Source organism: Chiroxiphia lanceolata, chromosome 18 (assembly GCF_009829145.1).
Source record: "Chiroxiphia lanceolata isolate bChiLan1 chromosome 18, bChiLan1.pri, whole genome shotgun sequence".
Taxonomy (NCBI): Eukaryota; Metazoa; Chordata; class Aves; order Passeriformes; family Pipridae; genus Chiroxiphia; species Chiroxiphia lanceolata.
Genome location: NC_045654.1, coordinates 3,105,474 through 3,128,179, shown reverse-complemented (window position 1 = coordinate 3,128,179; position 22,706 = coordinate 3,105,474). Strand labels below are relative to the sequence as shown.

Here is a 22,706-nt window from a genome sequence, read left to right as displayed (position 1 = left end):
GCCACTTTCTCCTCCCTTTATCTCGCCGGCGCAGGAGTCGGGGGCCGCGGGCCGAGGGGCAGGCAGAGCCTAAAACAGGATACGGGCTGGAAGTACATCCTTATAATATTTATTACTGGCGGAGGATGAATCACTTTCCAATATACGGGCCACTAACTGTTGAAGGGATGGGGGAAAAAAAATCTCATTAACAAGAAATATATATGTTCTGCTAAATGATGTGCTCATGCGGACTGGCAAAGGTACAGGCAGGGGCTGCCAGTTCTCCTTAGTTCTCCTCTCAGTGACCTCCCAGGCCACTGGTCCAGCCCGAAGCCTGGATGTCTGTCCCCGTTTCAGCCATTTTCTAGCTTAATCTCAATATATCATGAGCCTGAGGGCGAGAAGAGGCGATTCCAATAGAGGGGGGAGGGAATAAATTAAAAAAAAATAATGTATTTTCAGGTGATAACTAATGGAAAAGCCAAATCCTCTGCTCGGACAGGAGAGAAAAGAGCCCAGCAACACCATCAACTCCTGAGCACTCTACCTGGAAACTCTGAAGGAGGGCTCTGCATTAAAATTTAACTGATCTATTCTCTAATTCTTCACTTTTGCGTTATTAATTTATGACAGATAAAAGCATAGCTGAGCCTTTCTCATTAACTTTTCAAACGCCACTTAATATCGTTCCATTAAAAGAGGTGACTTTAGTAGCCTCTGGATCGACTTTAAAAGCGAGAGGGATAAAGACGGAAAAGGTACATTAAACAGTTTGCTTAAAACTCCTCCTTTCCCCCCCCCCCAACAATTCAAACGACACCATCCCGACTGGTTCGTACTAGCTCCTTCCAGGAGAAATATCTTAATATTGGGAAGGGGAAGGGAGGGGGTGGAGGAGAACGGCAGAAGAGGGATATATATCTTTCAACCCCTCCATCCTCCCAGGCACTTCGGGGAGGGTTTGGGGTGAAGGCATTTCACAGTACGCCCAAGACATTTCAATAAAAATTTATTGAAACTTCAGTGACTTTTAAAAGGGGGGAAAAAAAAAATTACAGAAAAAAAAAAATAGCAAGAACTTCTCAACATTTATATAACACAAAATATACCTTCATTTTTTTTTTTTTCCTTTGAACCAGCTCCGAGCACCTGACTTTCAACCCAAGAAAATATGCACTCACTCAAACAAAGACAACAATAAGCACAGTAGTAAAACTCCATCGCGGGGTTGTTTTGACATACCGAGGAAAGAGGGAAAAATAATAACAAAGTAAAGAAAATCCTAGAATCTTCACCTTTTTTTTTTTTTTCTCTCAAGCCACTGGAGAAGCCTGTTGTCGTGTTTTAATGTATATTATTATTTTGTTGTTGACATTTTATACGGCAAGCAAGTGCTTTGAACACCGAAGAAACTGAGGATTAAAAGTTGCTACCATGGCACGTTGCTTTTTCTTTTTCTCTCTTTGAATTCTTTTAAAGTCGTTGATTAATTTGGTTTCTTTCTGCTTTGCTTTTTTTTTGCGTTCGGCTCCTTTACAAAAGGACGAGGTCAGGTTTTTCTGGGCTGAGCTCCGCTTTAAAAAAAGGGAGCCCTCAGAAATGGGGGAATTTCTCCTCTGGGTCGGGGGTGTATGTTTAAAGGAATCACAAACTTGAAATGAAAACGACTAAAAATGAAAACAGAAGGGGAAAAAAAAAAGAAGACAGCTGCAGTCGTATTTACAGAGATATGTACAATGTCAATAAATTAAAGTTTAATTTCGAGTATTCATATTCCACGTATTTACAGGAGTTATCAAATAATTACATAAATACTTTGTTTTAATAATAGTGTCCGCTCTTTTCTTCTTCTCAGTATGTTTAAACCTTGTTATTGCATATACAATTAAAGAGGGGAAGCTGTGATAAACCTACAGTCAAGCTACAGAGGTTTTTAGATAAAATAAATTCACTTTTTTTTTTTCTTTCCAACTACACTTCTTATTTTTGTTGCTACAGGGAGGATGTTTAAGGTAGAGGGACGAAGGTCTTATTTTTGTTTTTATTATTAATAATTTTTTTTCCCTGGGATTTGAAACGAGCATTGAAAATAAACAACAAAACCCCACCGGAATAAAAAAATACTCCCCCCCCCAAAAAAAAAAAAAAAAAAAGCAGACTACTATGGAACATGCAAAAAAAAAAAAAAAAAGCCACCGACTGGCTCTCGGACATCACAATAATATTTTAAACACACAGCTTCCCTTAATATCGACTAAGGGGGGTTGTTAACAACCCACCCAAGAAACAACTGTTGAAGAACCAATATGCGAGTTACTTACACACTTTTCTTTCGGAAAGAAAAAAAAAATCACTTCTCTTACTTAATTTTTATTCATAAGCCTGTTTGATTTTTTTTGTTTTATTTTTTTCTTTTAGCTTTTTTTTTCTTTACTTTTTTTTTTTTTTTTCCTGGGTGTTTTGGTTTTTCTTTTTACACTGTGTTTTAAAAAAAAAAAAAAAAAAAAAAGAAAGGAGGATGCCACAAACCCCCCCGGTGCCTCGGCCCGGCCAGGCTGCTCCGACCCAGCTCGGCTCTGCTCCCCCATCCCCGACCCCTCTCTTCCCGTTGCTCCACCAGATACCTTTTTGTTGATAAACCGCGGGATTTTATATTAAAAAAAAAAAAAAAAAGAGGAAAAAAAAAAATAAGGAGAGGGTAAAAGAACACTCGCGGGGTGGAGGATGTGGTTTCTTTCCAACAAAGTGCACTGCGAGACTGATTTGAAATGAGCTCCCGGAGGCCCGGGGGGTTACGGGGAGCCGCTGCGGGATCTGTCCGGCTTGGGGTCGAGCCCGCTGACGAGGCGCTGGATGTTTTGCAGTTCGCTGGTGGCCGCCTCCTTGTCCGCGCCCAGTTTGGGGGAGAGGGAGACGGAGCCGGAGGAGAGGGTGGAGGAGCGGCTGGTGAGGTCCGAGGCCGAGTCCAGGGGCACGGAGCCGGGGCTGGCGCTCAGCCCCCCCGCCTTGCCCTCGCCGGAGCCGGCGGCCAGGCCGGGCAGGGCGGTGGTGAGGAGGCTGCTGCCGTCGGAGAGGGGCACGGGCAGCGGGTAGGGGCTGTAGCGGAGCCGCGGCCGCACGGCGCTCAGGAAGGGGTGCCGGTGCACCGAGCTGGAGGCAGCGCTGGAGGCGGCGGCCGCCGCCGCCATGTAGGTGTAGGGGTAGGGGAAGAGGCTTCCGAAAGGAGACATGGCCAGGCCCTGCGGGAGGGGAGGAGAGAGAAGGGAAAGAAAAGGTTACCGGCCTGCACACCCAGCCCCGGAGATGCTTCGCGGCACCCCCACGGCAGCACCCTCCCACCTCGGTGGGGAGCTGACAGCGGCCAAGCTGCTGCTGCTGCCCACGGGAGGGGATGGAGACCCGTCCTCCCACTGCCGAGGCCAAAACCACGAGGACCCAACGGGGCAGACCCTGCCCATGCTCTGCCCTGCGCGGCGCCCACCCCGCCGGCCCCCCTCTCGCTGCGGGGGCCGTGGCATCTGTCTTCCTCACTGCGAGACTCTCTTTCTCTCGGGCAAGTGCCCCGTACCCGCAGGTGTAGCCCCCCCGCCCCGCAGGGCAGCCCCGGGCTCATCCCCCCCCCCCCGACGGCAGCTCCGCTCCGCAGGCTCCAACGAGCCCCACACCGCGGAGCTGCGCCCCGGCGGGGGCAGGGGATGCTGAGGCCTGGCCCTGGCACAGGGGCACGGGGAGCACAGGAGTGGGACGACCGCGGGGAGGGCGGGAGAGCTCCGGGAGATCGAGCTGGGCCGGCCCCCACCCCCTCCCGACTTTCCCTCCTCCGACTTTCCCCCAAAACGCTGTGACTGCCCCTGCAGAGAGAGGCAGCGGAGGCACTTCGCCCACAGCGGGGAAGTTAAAGGAGGTGCCCGCTGTCCCCCTGTTCCCCCGGGGTTCAAACCCTCCTGCTCCGGGGGGGGGGGCGGCGGGGGGAGGCTGCGGTACCTGCGAAGCCAGGACGTGCTGCTGCAGATGGAAAGGCAAAGCAGCCGCCGATGCTCCCGAGAGTCCCTGGGCCGCCGCCGTGGCCATGACCGTGTTGTCCAGTCCCGAGACCCCGGCGGATGCCCCGGAGACGGTGGCGAGGAGGGGCCCCATCCCCGCGGCCATGCCGGAGAAAGCCCCCCCCATGGCGAACTGCCCGGGGTGCAGCAGCAGCGGGTGCCCGTTCCCCAGCGGGTTGAAGAACTGCTGGCCGGCCAGGGCAGGGGGGAAGCCGAGGTTCTGCAAGTGTCCCTGGCTCAGGTGGGCCGTGCTGTCGGTCTGGACCGTCAGGGGGGCGAAGGGCTCTTTCCCCAGCAGCCTGTTCTCATCTACTTTGGGGCCATCCCTGAGGGGGCTTTTCAGTTCCTCGCCGCTCAGGCTTCCCCCCCGGGTGCTGGAAGAGATCGCAGCCGGGCTGTGCCTGGAGTCCGGAGGGGCTTTCTCAGTCCTCTCTCGGCTCCTACTCCCCGCCGAGTCCCCGGGGAAGAAGTGGCTTTTGGAGGGGCTGCCCCCCTTCTCCCGGGGGTCGTCCCCCGCGGTGGCAGCGGAGCTGGCCGGCGCTGGGGTGCCGGCGGTGGTCGTGCTGATTTTGCCCGACTCGTTGCCTTCTAGCAAGGGATCGTCTTTGCTGTCTGCATCGCTGTCTCCCTCGCTGGGGCAGAGATCTGCAAGACAAAGGGGGCCCGGGGCTGGGATCCGGCACTGCACATCCCGAAATCCCCATCGGGCTGCCACAGGGGGCAGAGACGCTTCCTGGCTGGCCAGAGGTTTGGATGGAAATACTATTTTTTTTTTTATTATTGTTATTACATAAATAAATACAGCCCCCGGCTCCCACCGCCCGCCCCGAACAAGCCAGCCCGAGTTTTACACAACGCAGCAAAATTGGCTGCGAAACAAAGCGACGGCCCGGAGGAGAGACCCTCCAGTCGGGCGGGCCCGGGGCCAGCGGCTCCGCTCCCCGGGGCTGCCCGGAGCCCCCAGAGACCCCCCAGGGACCCCCCACCGGCCGCAGCAAAGGCAGCGGAGCGGTGGGACAGCAGCGGCTGGGCTTGAAGGGCCTTGGGGATGTACCCCCTACGAAGTTTTACAAAGTTTTCATCCCTTTCAATGGGCAAACTTTGGAAACGCAGAGAGAGACCGACCTCCCACTCGCCTTCATCACCCCTTGGACCCCCCTTCTCGTCCTCCCCAAACGCATGCACGGCTCCAATGGATTCCTCTGCACTTCATCTCCTAATTTCAGCGCCCCAGGTGCGAAGCTCTGGTTTGCTTTTTGGGTCCCCTCCCAGCTCCCCTCCCCTCAGCTCGGCAGCCCTTTAAAAAAACGAGTAGAGCAACTACAAAAAAGAGGTTGCTTCCTCCTCCCCCTGCACCCTCCTCCCTGCCCCTGGATGGATTAATACATGTGAGAGAGCTGCAGACAGCTCCCAACCCTGCACGGGGAGAAACCCAGGGTGACTTTTCTATAACAAAGTTCGGGACTGTATCCAGGGGAAAGATCCTTCCTCTAATAACAGATTCAGAGAGGAATATTAATGGAGTGACTCCAGTTTTGAACTTTTGCCCCGTGGTCTGTCTTTGCTCCCTTGACTCGGAGCCGGCTCCTTTCTGAACCGAGGAGGGGAGGGATGAATGTGCAGCAAGGGGAGAGGGAGAAGGAGAGGAAGACAGAGAGGGAATGAGGAAAGAAGAGGAGGGAGGGGGAAAAAGAAAGAGAATGAAAGCAAGAAGGAGAGTGAGGGAAAGAAAGAAGAGAAGAAGCAACAAACGAAAGATAGAAGAGAGAGGGAAGACAGAGAAGAGTACAAAGAGAAAAAATATGAAAAAAGAAGTAAAGAGGAAGGAAGGCCAGGGGGAAGGAAGGAAGACAGGCCAGTGCCAGAGGGCAGTGGTAGCAGCTGGGATGTGTCACCCCACAGAGCAGGCTCTCCTGGGTGGGGCTCAGGGGCCACAGCTCTCACCTTTGAGGCTGGAGGTGCCAACGGCGGGCACGGCAGGACAGGAGGACTGGGCAAAGCACTTGAAGGCCGTCTGCTCGTTGGACGACTCGTCCGAGGTGGGGTTCTCCTTCTTCTGCCTCTCGTCGTACACCCGCATGGACTGCAGGGTCAGCTGCTTCCTGCGGGCACACGAACCCGCTGGCAGAGCGCACCCCGGCACCCCCCTCCTCCCCCAGCCCCTTCCTCAGCTCCTGCTTTTGGGATGAGCGGGAATTAAGGGCCATGGTCCCCCTCGAAGGAGGAGAGCGTGTTTCTGGCAGGCAGGGCTTGGCTGCTAACGAGAGGAGATTTCTTGGAAGCGGAGAGCAGCTCCTCGGCGGGGGCAGATATTAAAGACGAGGGGCGGAGGGGGAGAGGGAGGCATTCCCTGGAGATTAGCTTTTATAACCGAGGATGTTCCAGAGATATGAGCCATCCTAATGGTTGCTAAGATTGCTAGGAAGTGGTTATTTTGTTAGGCACTTTATGTAATCTTTTCACCAACAATTAACCCGGAGTAAAAACCTATTTATATTTAGAAAGAAATTAGAAATCATTTCCGTCCTGTGGCTCCAGCGCTGGCTTTATTTTCACACTGACGGACAAGAGGAGCTGGCGTGTGCATGTTTGTGTGTGTGTGCTGGGCAGGGAGAAAGGCCCCTTGTTTTACATCACATTCCTCCCCCTTCTTTTTTTTCTTTTTTTTTTTGTTTAAAAAAAAAGAGGAACAGACAGATTTGTTCATTATCTAAACCCCAGTGCAAATGGCTAAAATATCCTGTCTGCTGTAACAAAACAAAACAGACATATCCCTCATCAAAGGAAAAAAAAAATTGTCCCTTTCTCTATTTTCTCCTTGTATTTTCTTCTTATGTTAAAAATAAAAATCTTTGCTCCCATTATAACGAGTTCTGTCCATCTACCTGGGACACAAACTGTGTCCTGCTGCTTTGGGAAAAAACAAACGATCTTCTATCATTATTACTTCCATATTCACGAGATACCTCTGTCAAAGCAGTTTTATTTATATGTTTCTCCTCCACATTTTAGTCTTTTCGATACAACCCCCAGAAAAACGCCATAGGAGATTCAACCAGCGCTCAGCCCTCACTTCTCCCCCTTCTCCAGTCCCGGATACAAACTACACTGGAACATTCCCTCTCAGATTTTTAAGGGAAAACTTCTTTCTCCTGTGATATTTGCTTAATGTACTGCATTCCCTTTGGCCAGTCATCCCCTGCAACGTGAAAAATAGATGTGGAAAGCGGGAAAGAACTCCCATGCAATCCGTTTGGGGTTATTAACGCCAAGATCCTTATGGATTTTGGCGGGGGGAAGTGTGGTTTGGAGGCAAGTCGAGGTGATTTTGACCTCTGCTCATGTTCTGAGCTTTACACATGAAAAGCAAACGAGGTGCCTGCACATAATCGAGCCAGACTTACCTTTTTTCCCTCCTTCCATTCCCGGTGTCCCGAAAACCTTTGGCAAAAGGGTTGTTGTCAATTTTTAATTGAGTGATCTAGAGCGTGGAGAGAAAAAAAAAATAGGCGGGGGGGGGCAGAATAAGGGGATTTTCACATTAAAAACCAACAGCAAAACCTCCTCTTCCCAGTTCCCCCAGCGCTGGTAGGATCCCATCAGGAGCAGGACAGGGCAGGGGGCAAAAGGTCCCTGTTTTTGGGGGGAATCTCTGTGTTTTCCCGGGTCGTTTGGAGGCAGCTCAGCCCCAATCCCCCGCCGGGCTGGCCAGTGACCCGGGCTGTGGTGGCAATGAAAGAGCCCCGTGTTGCTGCCACCACATCGGAATTAATTGAGCCGTGCAATGCGATCCATGCAAGTTATGCCTGTGCTTAAAACTCTTTAAATGCCATAATTAAACCGCAAAGGAATCACACCCACCCCCCTCGCTATAATAAAATACTTTATATAATCGCATTATGCTCTGTGTATGTGTGTGTGTGTGTGTGTGTGTGTGTGTGTTGGGGCGCCGGGGGTGCCAGGAGCCAGTTCGTATTTTTTTGGGGGGGGTGGGTGGGAGTTTTTTGGTTTGAGTTTCCTCGGGATTCACGTTATGGCAGGGAATGGCTGCTTGGAGCGCTGGGGGTGCGGGGCATCCCGTAAGTCCCTCCGTGGAGGTGGATTCAGAGCCTGGCCGGGGGCTCCCCTCCCTGTAACGGGATGCGGGCGATGGGAATGGGGATGCCGCCTCCCCGTCGCTCCATTCCCGGTCTTGGACCGGGCTGGAAGCGCGGCAACCCCCAATTTAGGAGCAGAGGAGGACCACGAAAAGGAAACTCCGCCCGCGTCCGAGTGCGGGCAGGACCAGCCCCGGCTCCCGAGTCGCCCCCCCTCCCCGCCGCACACACGGGATGAGGAAAGAGCAGGAAAACCCGCTGCTAAAAACCAGCGGGACTTTGAATCCAGGTGCTCCCGGCCGTGCCTTCTGCTCCCCCCCGCGCCGAGCCCAGGGCTCCCCGCCGCTCCCGCACGCCGCTCTCCAGCCGATTTCATGGCAATCAGACAAATATGCTCATTTCTGTCCTTCAACCAAGCCGGCCCCAGCTGACAGAGCGGGGCGACCAGCCCTGCTGATAAGTCCCAAAGCAAAGTCTACTCTCGGTACACTCATTTTCTCCCAGTTTCCTTGCAAGCGCCGGGCCGCAGAAAGAGAGGGAAACAGCCCGAGCTCCGAGGGGGAAGTGGCTTTTTTGGAAACCGAGGGCAGAAGGGCGCAGATCCCCCCTCTTCAGCCCTTAATTTTTAGGGGCGAAGGATGCGAGGGGCAGAAAGAGAGACACGAGGAAGCTGCTGCGAGCGGGCGCTGCGCATCCAGACCTTCCACACTTAACGAACTCAAAGTTATAATTTATAGACAAAAAAACCCCCACCAACAACCAAACAAAACCCCAAAAAATCAAAGCCTCTTTTCTGGCTCCTTCGCTTCCTTCCACTTGACTTAATTATCGTAAATTCGCCATTTGCCACTCTCCCGAATATACCACCTTGGTCGCGAGCGACAATAAACCAGAAGAAATGGAAAGGCAGCGTCTGCAGCGCTGCAAAACTTTCTCACCCGGGCTCTTTCAGACCTTCCAGCTAAATTCAAGCGAGATACCCCTCTCTGATCAGAGCATATTTCTGCACCACAAAAAATAATAAAACACTGCAGGATGCAAAAAAAAAAAATATCATAGTAATAATAGGAACCAGACGTGTGCTCCAGCCCTATTGCCAATTGCTGTTAAAGGAGCTAAAACAGCACAAAGGCCAGGAAGAATTACAAAATCTCAGCCCCGCTGCTCTCCCCCCTCTGTCTTTCGACACACGGAGCAGAGTCTTTCTTATTTTTTTTTTCCTGATGCATCTTAGATTAAATCCACACCGAGAGCAGCGATCCCCACCCCGTCCCTTTCCCCATAGTGGGGAGCGATACCGGGAAAAGAAAATGGTAAAAAAAACCCCTAAAAAAGCATTCTTCCCCTCACCCCCAGTCCTCGCTTTTAATTGCCTTCCCCGAGGTCGGTATTAGGAGAGTGCCCGACCCCCTCCCCCGGCGCCTTCCCGAAGTTGGATCTAGGAGGTTTTGGGGGGAAAGATGAGGAGGGGAGAGAGAGAAGAACGGGATGGGCTTCGTGATTTTTAAGGGAACAGTGCGGAGCAAAAGTTCTCTTAAAAGCCAAAACACGTAAAACAAATCCTCTCCTAATCTCCTTACCTTATCATTCTGGTATGCGGTCACTGCGATGAATTCAGTCTCCGGGAAAACGTAGGTCCTGAACGTGCTGTAGGGAAGCTTGAGGATATCGTTGGCTCGGACGATGTGGAACCGGGGCTGGTACTTGTGCATGGAGTTTAAAATGGTCTAGGGGGGGGCAGCGGCCGCAGCAGAGAGGGCAAGAGGGGGGGAAAGAAAACGGTCAGCAGGAGCAGCACCCCCGCCTCGCACTTCCCCCAGCCATCGGCACTTTCTCCTCCTAATTTGCCTTCCCTCTCCTTCCTCCCCTCACTCCTCCTCCCCGCCGAGCACACTCCAAACACACGCACACGCCTTGCAGCATCCAACTAAAAGTACTGACAGCTCCAGCTCGCCGGAGTTAGGCTCTCGCTGGACCTTCTCGGAGGGAAGGAGGGAAGGGAGGGAATCCCATCGGAGCTGTTGGGGAGAAGCTGTTGGGCTCCGGCCGCAAGGTCTTTTGATTTCAAAGTGTAAAAAAATAAAGAATAATAAAAATAAAATCAACTAAAGAAGCAGCAGCAGCAGCTACAATACCAAAACCACCACGAGAGCCTCGGCTCGGTCTAATTGCGTGCCCCAATTCACTTAAGGCCTTCTGCGAAAGGCAAAAATGTATCGTCTAATCAAATCACAGGCAGCAAATGCAATCTTCGGCACATTAGAAATCCCCCGGCCGCGGCCACCACCAGCAAGCCCCGGCTCCGAGGGGGAGGCTTTCCCAGGAACAGAAAGAAATGGCAAGGATCGCTCAGAGCACTTATCAGCAGGTTTGTTTGATTTCACTCTTAGGGTAAGTTTTTATCTCTGCACACCCGGTAAATGTAAAGGAGTGGATAGACATGAATGGGCAACTTGACCTCTGCTTTTGGTCCCTGTTTATTTTCACTCCTGCTTGCTTTACATTATCCAGATTAATATAGATTTAAAGGTTTGCGTACTTAGGCCTTTAAGCCCTTTATACACATGTGCATATCGTTTTCCTACGCTTAAAAAGTGTGATCGACTTTATTAAAAATATATAGAGATATATAAAGTCACCGCAGCCCCGAGAAATATCGAGTTGCTCTACGCTGGAAATACACCTCTAAAGTTAACGCTGAGTGGCACGGAGAGGTTACAGAGTTAAAACTCCAGCGTTTAATCCTGACCTCAGCAGGGGGAAAAATCAAGGGCTGTCACAAACCGGAGAGATGCTCGTCCCCGTGTGCGCGGAGGGGTATTTATTCCCTGTTTTCCCCGCATTTCGGGAGCCCGCGGGAGCTGCCAGCGGGGCTGCGGGGACGGCCCGGCCGAGCAGTCGCCGTGCTCCGGGTGGACCCCCCCGCGCTGGGAACCCCCTGCTCCGGCCGGGTGGGAGAGGGAGGGAATGTGGGGAAAGGGGGGGCAAAGGAAGGTGTAAAAGGCACTCACAAATCCGTGCTTGTCAGAGATGTTGTTAGTGAGCTTCAGCTTGTGAAAGGTGACGACTTTGGACATCCATTGTTCGCCGGTGGCCGGGCTGTCCGGGTGGATGTACATTCTCTTTGGCATTTCAGGGTCAGCTTTGCCGGCTACCATCCACCGGGAATTATGGAATTTGTACCTACAATCATCAGCCGCCACAATATCCATCAATAAAATGTACTTGGCCTTTTTATCCAGTCCAGTGCATCTCACTTTAAATGGAGGAAACATTCTCCTATGGGCAGAGAGAGGGAAAGGGGGGGGGGGAGAAAGAAAAGACATGAGGAAATTAAAAATAATTACAGCGTTTAAATAAGCTTCTGAATGTCGGTAGTGTGTCTACTAAACAATCGCTTCGACTCTCAAAAGTAGAAAAGTAAGCGTGTGTCCTGCAAAAAGGCTTCCCCCCCCCATCCCCAGCCGAAAGGCTTCTCAAACGCTGAAAAGTTTCAGGAGAAAATGGTCCCTGGATGGGAGAGGTACGCGTTCCCTAGAAATCAGCAGGCGCCTACCTCTGCCATTCCTAAACAGCAAAGGCCCATTTTGGGCTCTCTGATGTCTCATTACTTTCCTTTTCGCCTGCTAAACAAAGAAATGGGAACAGATCGCACCCCGGTAAAATAAATATTCTGCATTATTATAACCCAGTCACACGATGAAGAGCAGGGAGGGGAGGTTTTCACTTTGCAGAGGAGAAAAAAAAGCCCCAGCGAGGACAGGGAGGCTGCCGGAACTCTCCCCGTGCTCCAGCCTCCCGGAGATCCCCCCGTGTGCCGAGGGCTCCCTGCAAACCTCCGCTCCCAAGTCCGGCTCCGAACTGCAACAGGATACCACAAATTTGCTGTTTATTATATCGAGCGGTTGGCATTCAGCAAATCTCAACTTAAAAGGAAACACATGACTTTGCAACACGTAAGAGCCCTTAATACCGGCCGAGGCTTTCACGCAAAAACTTTTGACCACAATTAACAGAGAAAACTTCGGGAAAGCAGTAAAATGGGCGAGGGGAATTTTTTTCCCCCTCCTTGCTGCTTTTAGGGCTTGTATTTATTTTTTTTTCCCCGAGCCTGTAGCCTGCAACTGGTGCTTTGCAAGTAGGTGAAGCTCCTGCTAAGGCAGCTGAAGGCCATCTAAGAAGACTTTTCAGGAGTGGCTTCCTCGAGTAATTCTCCTGGCAAATCACACGCGGAGACTTAGGGAGGTTTCTCAGAGAGCCCCTCAGAAAAACACCCGGGCGCGAAGGGGGTTTTCACCCTATGTGTCATCACAGCAATAGGCAGAGTTGTAAAAGAGCCCAGATGTCAATGAGTAGCGAATATAGAGAGGGATTTCAGACGGGTAAACCCATAAAAAGCAGAAATGCCGAGCGGGGACGCGCCGTGTGTATTCATTCATTCCCACGTGAAGGTTATATAAATACAGGGACAGGCAGCGCGGAGCTGCAAACCCTTCCCTGCCACTCCAGCAGCGGCTGCAGGACCGCTGGGGAGTTCTGTCAGCTTTTTGTGCATTTCCAGATATAATCAGTCACCACAAACGCCGCCTAAATCCGTGCACCGAGAGACACACAAGCTGATATACCGAGCCTGTCTGCCCTCCTGCAGCTCCCGCCCCACCAGCAGCCACACGCCGCTCCAAAGGATTTCTCCTTTATTCCCCTTTCTCTTTCTTACGGAAGAAAAACTGCGTGCAGCCAGGCTGAAACCAGGCCAGCCCCTTTTCCAACCCCAAATTATTTTCTTCCTGCTCCCGGTCTTCTCCAGAAAGTATTAAGCTACTGAACCATGAAGGGACCCTCTCGCCCCCTGCACACGCTGAGCAGGGCCGGGTCGTGGCTGGGCTTTTTCCCTGCAGCGTGGTGCCCCAGATGGGCTCGGATCTTCAGCTGCCTAACACTTTCCATAATTCCAGGTGAAAGGAGATTTACGGAGAAAGGCGCCAGAGAGAAAGCCTTGCTCTGGAGCAGCCTGGTGGGGTGCAGAGGCTGAGGGGTGGGGGAGAGGGGGAGGAAAAAAAAGGCACGAACCCCCGACCCAGACCTACCTTCCCGATTTGGTAATCACCATCTCCGTGCCTCTTTTATGGAACTGCTCCCAAAGCTCTTTAGCTTCCAGATGCACTTTCGGATCGTCTTCCACCTCTTCTTCTGGCTCCAGAGTTTTTAAAGGCCTCAGATGGGCTGCTGCCTGGTGACCCAGGGAAGAAAAGGGGATACCAGTCTCTGCAGCCCCCACTAACTGATCCATGATGGGTTTAGCCAGAGCCCCGGGGAGGGAAAGGGCGGCCGCCCCATTGGGAGGCAAAGCCAGAGCCGGGAAGAAGGGAGGCTGATGTCCCAGCACAGCGCTCATGGCAAAGTCCGGTGCCCGGTGCGGTAAAAAAGGATGATAAGCCATGCTTGTCCCAGGGATTACTGGATCTCTCATCGGTAAATTCATCCACTCCACTCCTCGGTCTTCCTACTGCTGGAGTAGTCCCGGAGTGGTTTCTAACAGCACATCACGAAGAAGAAAAATTAAGATAATAACAACAACAGCAATAAAGCACCAAAAAATAATAATAATAAAAAAAATAAAAATAGGGTGGGGTAAAGAAGCTCTAGACAGCACAGTACATGGGGGACAGGCAGAACTTCTACAGCCTACAACTTCCCGAGCCGGGGCACATCCCCAGCCCTCGAGACAGCGGATTAACAGGATTGTTCATTATTAGTCTTGCTTTTTTTTCGTGTTCGGTCTCTGAGGTTTTGCTTTGCTTTTTAGTTGATCGGGTTTTTTTTCCTGAGTGGAAGTCCTTGCGCTGGAAAAGGAACGCCGAAGAAGGGAGGAAAAAAAAAAAAAAATCCACCGGGTTCGCTGTCTGCTCCTGTTGCCGCAGAAGGGCTGCACAAGCCGAGATCCTTTTTTTCCTTCTTCTTTTTTTCTCTTAGTCCCAATCCCCTTTCTCTCCTTCCGTGGCGGAGGGTGACGGCTCGAAGCTGGGTTTTCTTTTTGGGTGGCTGGCTCTGCCCCCCCTCCCCCCCACCCCTCCACCTTTCCTCCGTACGATCAGGCTGCAGAGCAGAGGCTGGGAAAGGAGGGAAAGCAGAAAGAAGCAAACAAACCCACCCCCCCTCGCCGGCCGAGAAAGGCTCCTGAGCAACCTTCAGCAGCAAAAACTTGTAGGGAAATCTCGTTTCTGCCTCGCCTTTCCCCCTCTCCAAGCAGGAGCTGGTCAGGGTGCCCTGATTCCCATCAGGATCTCTTCTTTCTTTCACCCTCCTCCTTTTTTTTTTTTTTTTTTTTTAAATTTTCCCCCCTCTCTTTCGCTCTGCCTTAAAAAAAAAAAATAAAATAATCTGGCAGAATTATACTGTTGTCTCTGCAAAAGAGAAAGGGAGAAAGAGAGAGGGAAAGAGAAAGGAAAAGAAAAAGGGGGGAAGGGAGAAAGAGAGAAAAAGAGAAAGAGACAGAGAGAGAGAGGGAGAAGGAGCCTCTCGGCTCTGAGAATTCCCTGTGAGTCTGTGCTCTGCGTGCACCCGATCGTAGGGATGTGTTGTGGGTTACAGGGGAGCTGGAGCCGCCTTGATTGGCTCTTTGACGCTTTCGGACCAATTGTGAGGCTCCATAGGCGGGGTTCTGACAGCTCGGGTGGAGGGGGACAGCGCCGAGTTATAAAAAGAAGGTGTCGGAAACTGTAACGCTGCAGCAAAGCATCACTAGTACTCCGGGCCGTGTGAATATGTCAACATGATCAGAGGGGAGGGAGCAGGGAGGGAGGAGGGAAGGGGCCGGCAGCGCCCGCCTCTAGGGGGGTACTGGGGGCCGCCTCGCCCCCCGGCCCCGGCCTCCCGGGCAGTGCCCGCCCGCTCTCCCCCGGTAGGAGCTTCCAAAGCGCCGGGACCGGGGGGGCTCCACGCTTGGCGCTGGGGTCCGAACCTGCGAGCCCCTCCCTCCCCAAACGCCGCCGGTATCGTACCGGGGGGCACCCCGGCGGTCCCCCCCGCCCCGGACCCACCTCGGGAGGCCGCGGGCTCCGCCGCCCCGCACGCCCATCCCCGCAGCCGCCGGGTTGGTGTCACCCTCCCTGCCGCTCCCCCGCTCCGTTTTCCACCCCCACCCCCCCTCCGCTCCACCGCGAAAGTCGCTTTCTTTAAACGACCCCTCCGCGCCCGCAGCCGGGCGCTTTCCTTCCCCCCGCAAATCTGGGGGTGACCCCCGGGGGGAGGTGGAGGGGCGGCCCGGGGGGGGGGGCTCTGCGGGTCTCCCCCCGGCTCGGGGCTGGGCTCCGGCGGCTCCAGCGGCCGCCGTTATTATTGTTGTGGTGGGCGGCTGGAGGCTGCGGCGGGCGGGCAGCGGCCGCCGCCGGCTCAGCCCCGGACCCGGCGGCTGCAGATCGCGGCGGGGCCTTGGGAAGGGAAGAGGGGCGACGGCGACGGCTGGAAAAATGGGATTTTTATTTATTTATTCTTCCCTTTTTTTCCTTTCTCCGGCTCTGAGGATTAAGGCCACTCGGCTGGCACTGGCGCCGAGAGGGTTACGCTCCCACACCCCTCCCTCTTCCACGAGGTGCGCGGGGAGGAGACGGGAAGTGCGGCTTTCCCTGCGCCCGGGCCGGGGCAGCGCCGGGCGGGGGGGGCCCAGCCCCGGGTTACCCCCGTGCCAGGGCTCGCGTGGAGCCAAAGACCCCTCGTGGGGAGAGCGTCACCCGTGGGTCCGATCCGACCCCGCGGAGAGGGAAGAGCTGGGCAGGATCCTCCTGGGAAGTTTCTGGGGAGACATATTCCTCGGTGGTGGGGGGGGGTGACAGTACAGGGAAGCGAAAGGGGGCTTGCGGCTCTGCGTGTCGTGGGGGCCGTGGGCATGCAGGGCACGGAGCGCCCACGCGTGTGTCAGGGGGGATATCCCCCCGCTGGGAGCTGCCGGATCATTACTCTCCCCTGGGGAGGGGGGGGGAATCTCCTGACGCCCCCCACCCTGCCTTAAAGAGGGGAGGATAATCCTCCGGGAGCGGAGCGGGGGAGCGCGGGGGCTCGGCGCTGGCTGCGCGCAGATGGGAGCGGAACCTCTAAAGTGATTAGCTCTTCTAACATTGCATTTTTGACGCACATGGTTAAGAGCGCTTGGCGCCAGCTTGGTGAAGTCCCTGTAGTAACCAGCGTCTAGGATCGCTCTGCATTCACCAAAATATCTCCCCTTTGGTCGGGGGTGGGGGTGAAGAGAGGAGGAGGGAGGAAAGGAAGCGGGAGTAATGCGTTCAGAGAGGATGGGGGGGGGAAGTCTGATGTGTTTCACGGAGCCAGGAGCCCGGCTACCCGCGCAGCGCTCGGCTGCGCTGTGCAGCTGCTTATCGACGGAACAGAGCGAGCCTTTCCAACCTCTGCTCGGAACCGGTTCTCGGGCTCCCGCCGCGGTGGGAACCCCCAAACCCTCACGCCTTCCCCTTTAGCGGCGCCCACAACAAACGCCCGGCGGCTCCAAGAAGTTTTCCGCGATTTACCCCAAGCGGGGCCGCCGCTCTCTCGCGGGGACCGGGAGGTGCCCGCGGGCTCCCGCGGGACAAGCGCAGCCGCCCCCGGCCCCGCCGCCCCCCGGGCCCCGCGCCCGCCCCTCCGGAGCTCGCCCTCGGCGCCGCGGCACCGACCGGAGTCGCCGCCGCCCTCCGCGCCCGCCCCGCACCTTGCGCCGCGCTCCGCACCCACCCGCGGAGCGAAATAAAACGTTTTGCCGCTTATGATTTCCAATTCCAGCGTCTGCCTAATGGCGTGCAAACTTCCGCCAGTTCCGAGTGACCTCCCCGACGAAGCCCCCCGGAGACTCGTATTATGAAGGGAGGCTGCACTAATCTAAGATCAAAAGCGGGAAGGTGCGAACAGTCTTTGTCTCCCTTCGGCCGCCTCATTCCCCCTTCTGTGTGTGATAAATCTACCCTGGCGCCGACTGCGCGCTGGATGATTAATTTGCAAGCAAACAAAAGGGACCTGATGGCCAGCCATCTTAGTTAAATATTGGCCAGTGCTTCCAGCTACTTGTTAGCCTCCTCTTTGCCAGAAATAAATAAATAAGCGAGGCGGAGAAATAAATAAATAAATAAATGAGCAAGCCCGCAGAAATGAATGGCAAAGCGAAGGGGTGGAAGTGGGGTAAGGGAAAAAAATTAAAAAGTAAAAAAAAAATAAGAAAAAGAGATAAGGGTGGCCGATGGCGAAGTGCCGGGAGCGGGGTGGAGGTGGGAATGGGGTTGGTGGCGGGGGGAGGCAGGGTGATAGCACGCTGAGATAGCCGGCTGCCCCCGCGCCTCCCGGCCCGTCTGCAGCCTGGGCTTGCACCAAGGCCGACACTATCTTAGCTCTTCAAAGAGGCATGAAAGGTCTCCGCTGTCTCCCCGGAGAGCGGCCAGGCCGGGGCTCTCTAATCTCGGAGCACAAGAGCTGAAGGCCAGGGCGGGGGGGGGGAAGCGGCTCCCATCTTTCCCAAGTCTTCCCCGCTCCACCATCGCCAGCACCTCACTGGGTTTTCCCTGGTTCAGTCCAGACCCTTTGGTGGCTGAGCGGCTGGGAGAGCCCTGCTTCCTCGGATTTCACCCTCCTAAGCAACTTTTAGCGTTCGCACGAGAGCTCGGGGCTGCAGCGAGCCTGCCCCGCGCGTATGTGTTGGAGCTGTGGGAGGAGAGAGGCTCTGGCTCTCTCCCGGTGGCCTGAAGAGCCAACTGGAGGAAGGAGGCAAGAGGAAAATAAAGGCAGCCCAGCTTTCGGGCCCACACGTCTTCTCCCAGGCCTGCGGGAGCAGCTCCCAGGCGTGTGTGCGTGAGTGGAGGGCTCGTGTGTGTGAGCTGCGCGGCCTCGGCCTGCCTACGTGGGGATGCTGTGTGGGTGTGTGCCACCGGGAGGGATCCCTGCCCCGGGGCACACGGCAAATCCTCGCTCCGACAGCAAAACCCGAGGTGTCCCTAACACCCCCTGCGTGTGCTGGGTGCTCGTGGGTGCTCTGCAGGAAAGAACAAGCCCTGGTGGTGCGCGGCGAGCGGGGGACCAACAACGTGCACGACCTAAGCGGGGTTTTGCATCCTATCTATGCGTTTCCTTATCGCGCTGCCGCTTCCAAGCATCCCCAGGGGGCCCAGACCCATCCTGCCTGCCGGCAGCTCCGCACCCTGCACGATTCATCGCCCTCCTCCCTCCTTTTCCCCCGGCGACTGGAGCCTCCACTCCTGTCTCCAGCCCTTCGGAAGGCAACACCCCGCCGTGGCCGCGCTGTGTTTATCCGAAATAAAAGGCAGCGGGGCTGGTTTACTTTGGCAGGTTTGCAGTAAATACCGGCTGGAGCGCGGGGGGTGTCTGATGAGCGGCAATGACACGCTTCTTCCCAGGGAAACTCTTCCCAGCCCTGTGCAGGCCCTTCCCCAGCCCCACAGAAGGTGTCAGCAAACGGGGGCCATGCTGACACAGCTCCATCCCAGAGTGGCACTGCAGGCCACAAGTGGAACGAAGCAGGTCCCTTAGGGAGCAAGTCTATGTACTTGTATTATATAAACTGCTAGGGGGAGGGGGGAGGATCATTACAGCACCTCTTTGCCTTTCCCTTTGGCAGAGCCCTTCCTCCAATTGCCAGTTGGATTTCATGGAAAGTCTGGCCCGAAAACTTTGAAAAATAACCTGCCAGCATCCAAAAAAAGCGTTGTGAGGCATTATAAATAGCAAGAAGAGAAAAAACCATGTTTGCCTCCGGGCAGGCTTGACCCCATCGTGTCCCACCACAATCGAAGGGGCTGTTCCCATCTCTCTGAACAGAAGTAGAGGGGGGAGACAGGAGGATCAGGTCCCCTTCCAACATAGCCAACAGGGCTTTGCAGGGCTGGGGGCAGCCCAGAGACAGTGTTGCATGTGCTTCATTGGAACACTGGGGAATGAAAGAGGAAAGCAGCAGTTAGAGAGGTGTCTCCTCCTCCACGGCTCCCTGGGATGCAATCCTCTGGGAAAGGCTGCTCGTTGCAATCCTCTGGGAAAGGCTGCTCGTGGCCCAGCCCGGTGGGAGCAGTGCAGCACTGACTGTGGCAGAGCCGTCCCCCAGCATGGGGTCACCAGCACCGCCGACAGTGAGCAGCCCTTCCCTTCCTCTGCCGGGAACAGCCCACAACTCCTCGCTCCTCCTGAGCCCCCAGGGCCTGGTCCCGGATCCTCCCTCGTGTTGGCTCTGGTGGGATCCCAACCATCAGGGCTCCGGGTTTGTGATGACAAACAACAATCGTGCTCAGATTGCTCAGGTTCCTCCCTTCCCCAGAAGACCTGTGTTCACCTTGTCCCTGTCCCCAGCTGCTCTGACAGTCTCCAGTTGCCTCCACTTTGCCATGGACTAAAAAAGAAAATAAAGGAGTCCCCAGAGCTGCCTGCTGCAGCTCTCCCCTCTGCCACCAGCCAGGCCCGGCCTCACCGACCAGGGCATGTCAGGGCACAGCAACATTTGGGGCCGGACCTCTTCTCTCCCCAGCTCACATCCCTTTTACCTTTTCACAGCCATTTTTGCAACACTGAGTTTCCCCTCTCCACAAACCAGCACCCTGTGCACACACGGCCCCGGTGGCCCTTTCCACCCCCCTGGGCTTGTTCTCACCACTGTGTTGCTGGCAGAGGCAAAATGAAAACCCTGCTCCCTCCCTCCCCCTCTCTGCACCCATCCTCCTGCTTCCACCACCGTTGGCCAAGCAGAAATTGTAAATAGAGTTCACTATTTGGATAAGGGTTGTTGTTTTTTGGTTTTTTTTTAAGTACCCGGGCCATACATACAGTTTGCCTCTCAGGAAGTCGCACTAATTGTCGTTTCCTATAGTCAAACAGATCTATCTTTTCAATGCTGTCTTTGTGTGTCTGCGTGCGAGGGAGAAAGAGGGAAGGAGTGGATACGTTTATTCAATTATTTAAACACACACACAACACGAGGGCCGAGAAGGGCCGGTTCCTCCCGCAGCAGCCCTCCAGCTCTCCAGATGCAGCATTGCCTCCCCCACCTCGCCTCCCCGCAGACCCAGTAGAACAAGGCACTCGAGAGCACCGGGCAAAGAAGCCGATTTTATCTCCTTTGACCATCAGCCGTGTTCTTTAACAACCCAGAACCGGAGCCTTTCCCATCTCCACACGCCCCCCGGGCGTCTGCTCTGCACCCCCGGCCCCGAGGGGCGGGCGCAGCATCCCCGGCGCTCGGAGCAGGGCCGGATCCCGAGCTCAGCACCCCACCGGGCACACAGCAGACGCCGGGGTTGAAGCAGAGCAAAGAGGGGATCCCAGGGCCTCCGGCACCGCCACTCACACACACTTTACTCCCATTTTCTTCAAGATGCCACCAAGTCACCCGGTCATCGATTGATACCTCGGCCCGGGCGAGGGCGGGGGGAGGAACAGCTGTTGCAAAAGGACATGGTAAATCTAATAGGGGCTGCTGTCAATAGAGAAATGACAGGGAAGAAGAATCGGCTTCTTAAAGTCTGCTGAACTAACACTCATCATGCAGCCGCGGACACGTATTCTCCATCGGAGCCTGGTATCCATTACTGTTTTCCTTACTAGGTTTCAATTAAAGAGCTGTAACCCCCACACGCACACCCCAAGGCAGGGGATACATGAAAGAGAAGAGGAGGCAGCGGGCAAACTCCTGCCAGCCCCGAGCCCCTGACGTGCCCAAGCGAATCCCCCCAGCCCCGAGCGCCCGGGCCGGGGCAGAGCCACGTCCCTGCGGGCGGCGGGACCCCGCGCCCGGCACCGCTCCCTCCCTCTCGCCATGGGCTGCAGGGCTTAAAAAACTGCTAAAGGTGGATGTTCTCGACGCATCTGGTCAGCAGAGATGCTCGGGGCACAGCGGTGGGGCACCCACAGCATGACCGTGTCCCCGATACCTTCATTTCACTCCTTCCTCCTCGCAGGAAACAGATCCTAAATTATCCCCGGCACGAAGAAAGAAATTTAACAAACCTCTCCGATTTTGGGGGGGAAAAGGGAAGAGTTTTAATTTTTTTCAATGCCCCAGTTAGGAGGTTCATGGGGGGAAAGGAGATGGGAACTTTTTTCCTCCCCCGTCTCCTGCAGCTTCTCTGTACGTTTGACCCTTGGCATCTGCCTGCGAAGGGCGAGGGAAGGTTTTCACCCGCCCTGCCTTCAAACGGAGGCTGCAAAAGGCAGCCGAAATGTGCCAGCTCAGCTTTGGGAAACTTTTGGGCAGCGGCAAAGTTTCACTAAAGGACTTGACCGCTCCGGTCAGCCTAAAACTACCACCCGACATTGCATGGTAAGGGGCTCCCTCTGAGCGGCAGCCCAGACAGTGGGAGTGGAGGGAGAAAGTCCTCTCTTCCTTCCCCACCGCTTCCCAACTGTCCCTACTGCCAGGTGACACCATCCCGCGGGGGCTCAGCCGGCCGGGGACCGGTAGCCCAGACCCTCACCCCTGCCCCCGGGGCCTCCGGGCAGCCCACCCTCCACCCCCTGCCCTGTGAGGGCACTGCCCGCTGCGCTTCGCCAAAAAGCTCCTTCTACACCGCTCACACATCCACACGCGATCCAGCGAAAACCCTCCGGAGATCATTTCCGTGGGGAGCACGACAAGATGGAAATAAATAACAATAATTATTAAAAAAAAAAAAAAGCCAGAAAAATAAATCAGGGGCTCCTCTCTGTCTCTAGGGCGTGGGAGGTTTTGCAGCGCTGTTTTATTTTAGTTTAGTATTTTGAACAAACTTTTAAGATTGATTTCCGGAAAGCGCAAAGGCGCACACATGGGAAAGTGAAAAAACCGGTCCTTCGAGGTCATCTGAGAAGGGGAGACGGGATCTGTATCCTCCCCACACCCCCCCAAAAAAATAGGAACAGAAGGGGAAAGATCCCATGTTTTTATGGTTTAAAAGTACTTTGAATTATTTGCTTTTAATGGCACACGTGGCTGCAGCAAAGACGGGATCTGCTTTCGATATTGCACTTGCTCCTTGCTTTTCCGTACATGTGTATGTGTGTGTATATACATCTCTGAGCCTTACAGCCCCCGCTCCATGGCCGTGTTTCGTCTCTCCACCCTTTCCCCTGGACCAAAACCAAGTCCCAGGCCACGCTTGCTCCTACGGTAATTACTGTTCTGCTGGGATTCGGAAACACGGGCAGAGCCGACTTCTGCCACAGCGTTTCTCTGGAGCAGCAGGAGTGTTGTGAAAATTTATTAAACCCAGATGATCCGGGAGTCGGGGCAGACGGAAAAGATTTCCAATTAAAGCCGAGCGGAGCAGAACACAGCCAGCCCCGCGTCGCAGGTGTAAACAGTATTTGTGCAGCTCTCGCTCCGCTTCCCGGAGCGGATCCTTCCCCTTGCTGGAACTGGGGTTAGAGGGGAAAGGTTTGGGTGGATTGTTGGTTTTCTTTTTTCCCCGCAGGAGATTTTGCTGGGGAGCCATCGGGCTCGCCCCGGCGCCGGGCTCCGCGGCGCGGAGCATCCTTCCCCGCGGTCGATGCGCGCCTGGGCGGCTCGGTGCCTGCAGCCCCCGCGGGGCCACCGGCCGCCACCTCCTACCCCTGAAAAATCGCTGCTCAC

At 54.7% G+C, this 22,706-nt stretch overlaps 1 protein-coding gene across 2 annotated transcripts; it reads right to left on the bottom strand.

Moving 5' to 3' along the window:
* Positions 1–1,238: 1,238 nt before the first annotated feature.
* Positions 1,239–14,909, bottom strand: TBX3 (T-box transcription factor 3). 2 transcript variants are annotated; one of them, XM_032706007.1, is made up of 8 exons: positions 14,274–14,909; positions 13,210–13,654; positions 11,134–11,401; positions 9,703–9,849; positions 7,430–7,506; positions 5,970–6,127; positions 3,967–4,670; positions 1,239–3,221 (listed from the first exon to the last, which is right to left on the bottom strand). In XM_032706007.1, exons 2-8 carry the CDS (start codon positions 13,602–13,604, stop codon positions 2,775–2,777), a joined length of 2,196 nt encoding a protein of 731 aa, XP_032561898.1. In that variant the 5' UTR covers positions 13,605–13,654; positions 14,274–14,909; the 3' UTR covers positions 1,239–2,774. The 2 variants fall into 2 exon arrangements, with proteins under 2 accessions (XP_032561898.1, XP_032561899.1); XM_032706008.1 differs by lacking the exons at positions 13,210–13,654; positions 14,274–14,909 and adding an exon at positions 11,679–12,497.
* Between the last annotated feature and the right edge of the window lie 7,797 nt (positions 14,910–22,706).

Coding starts and splice junctions, on each gene's coding strand:
- TBX3 (XM_032706007.1), bottom strand. CDS start 13,604: ATGAATTTACCGATGAGAGATCCAGTAATCCCTGGGACAAGCATGGCT. Junction 9,850..11,133: donor TCTCTGACAAGCACGGATTT/GTGAGTGCCTTT, acceptor GCCCCCCCCTAG/ACCATTTTAAACTCCATGCA. Junction 3,222..3,966: donor AGCACGTCCTGGCTTCGCAG/GTACCGCAGCCT, acceptor CCCCTCCCGCAG/GGCCTGGCCATGTCTCCTTT.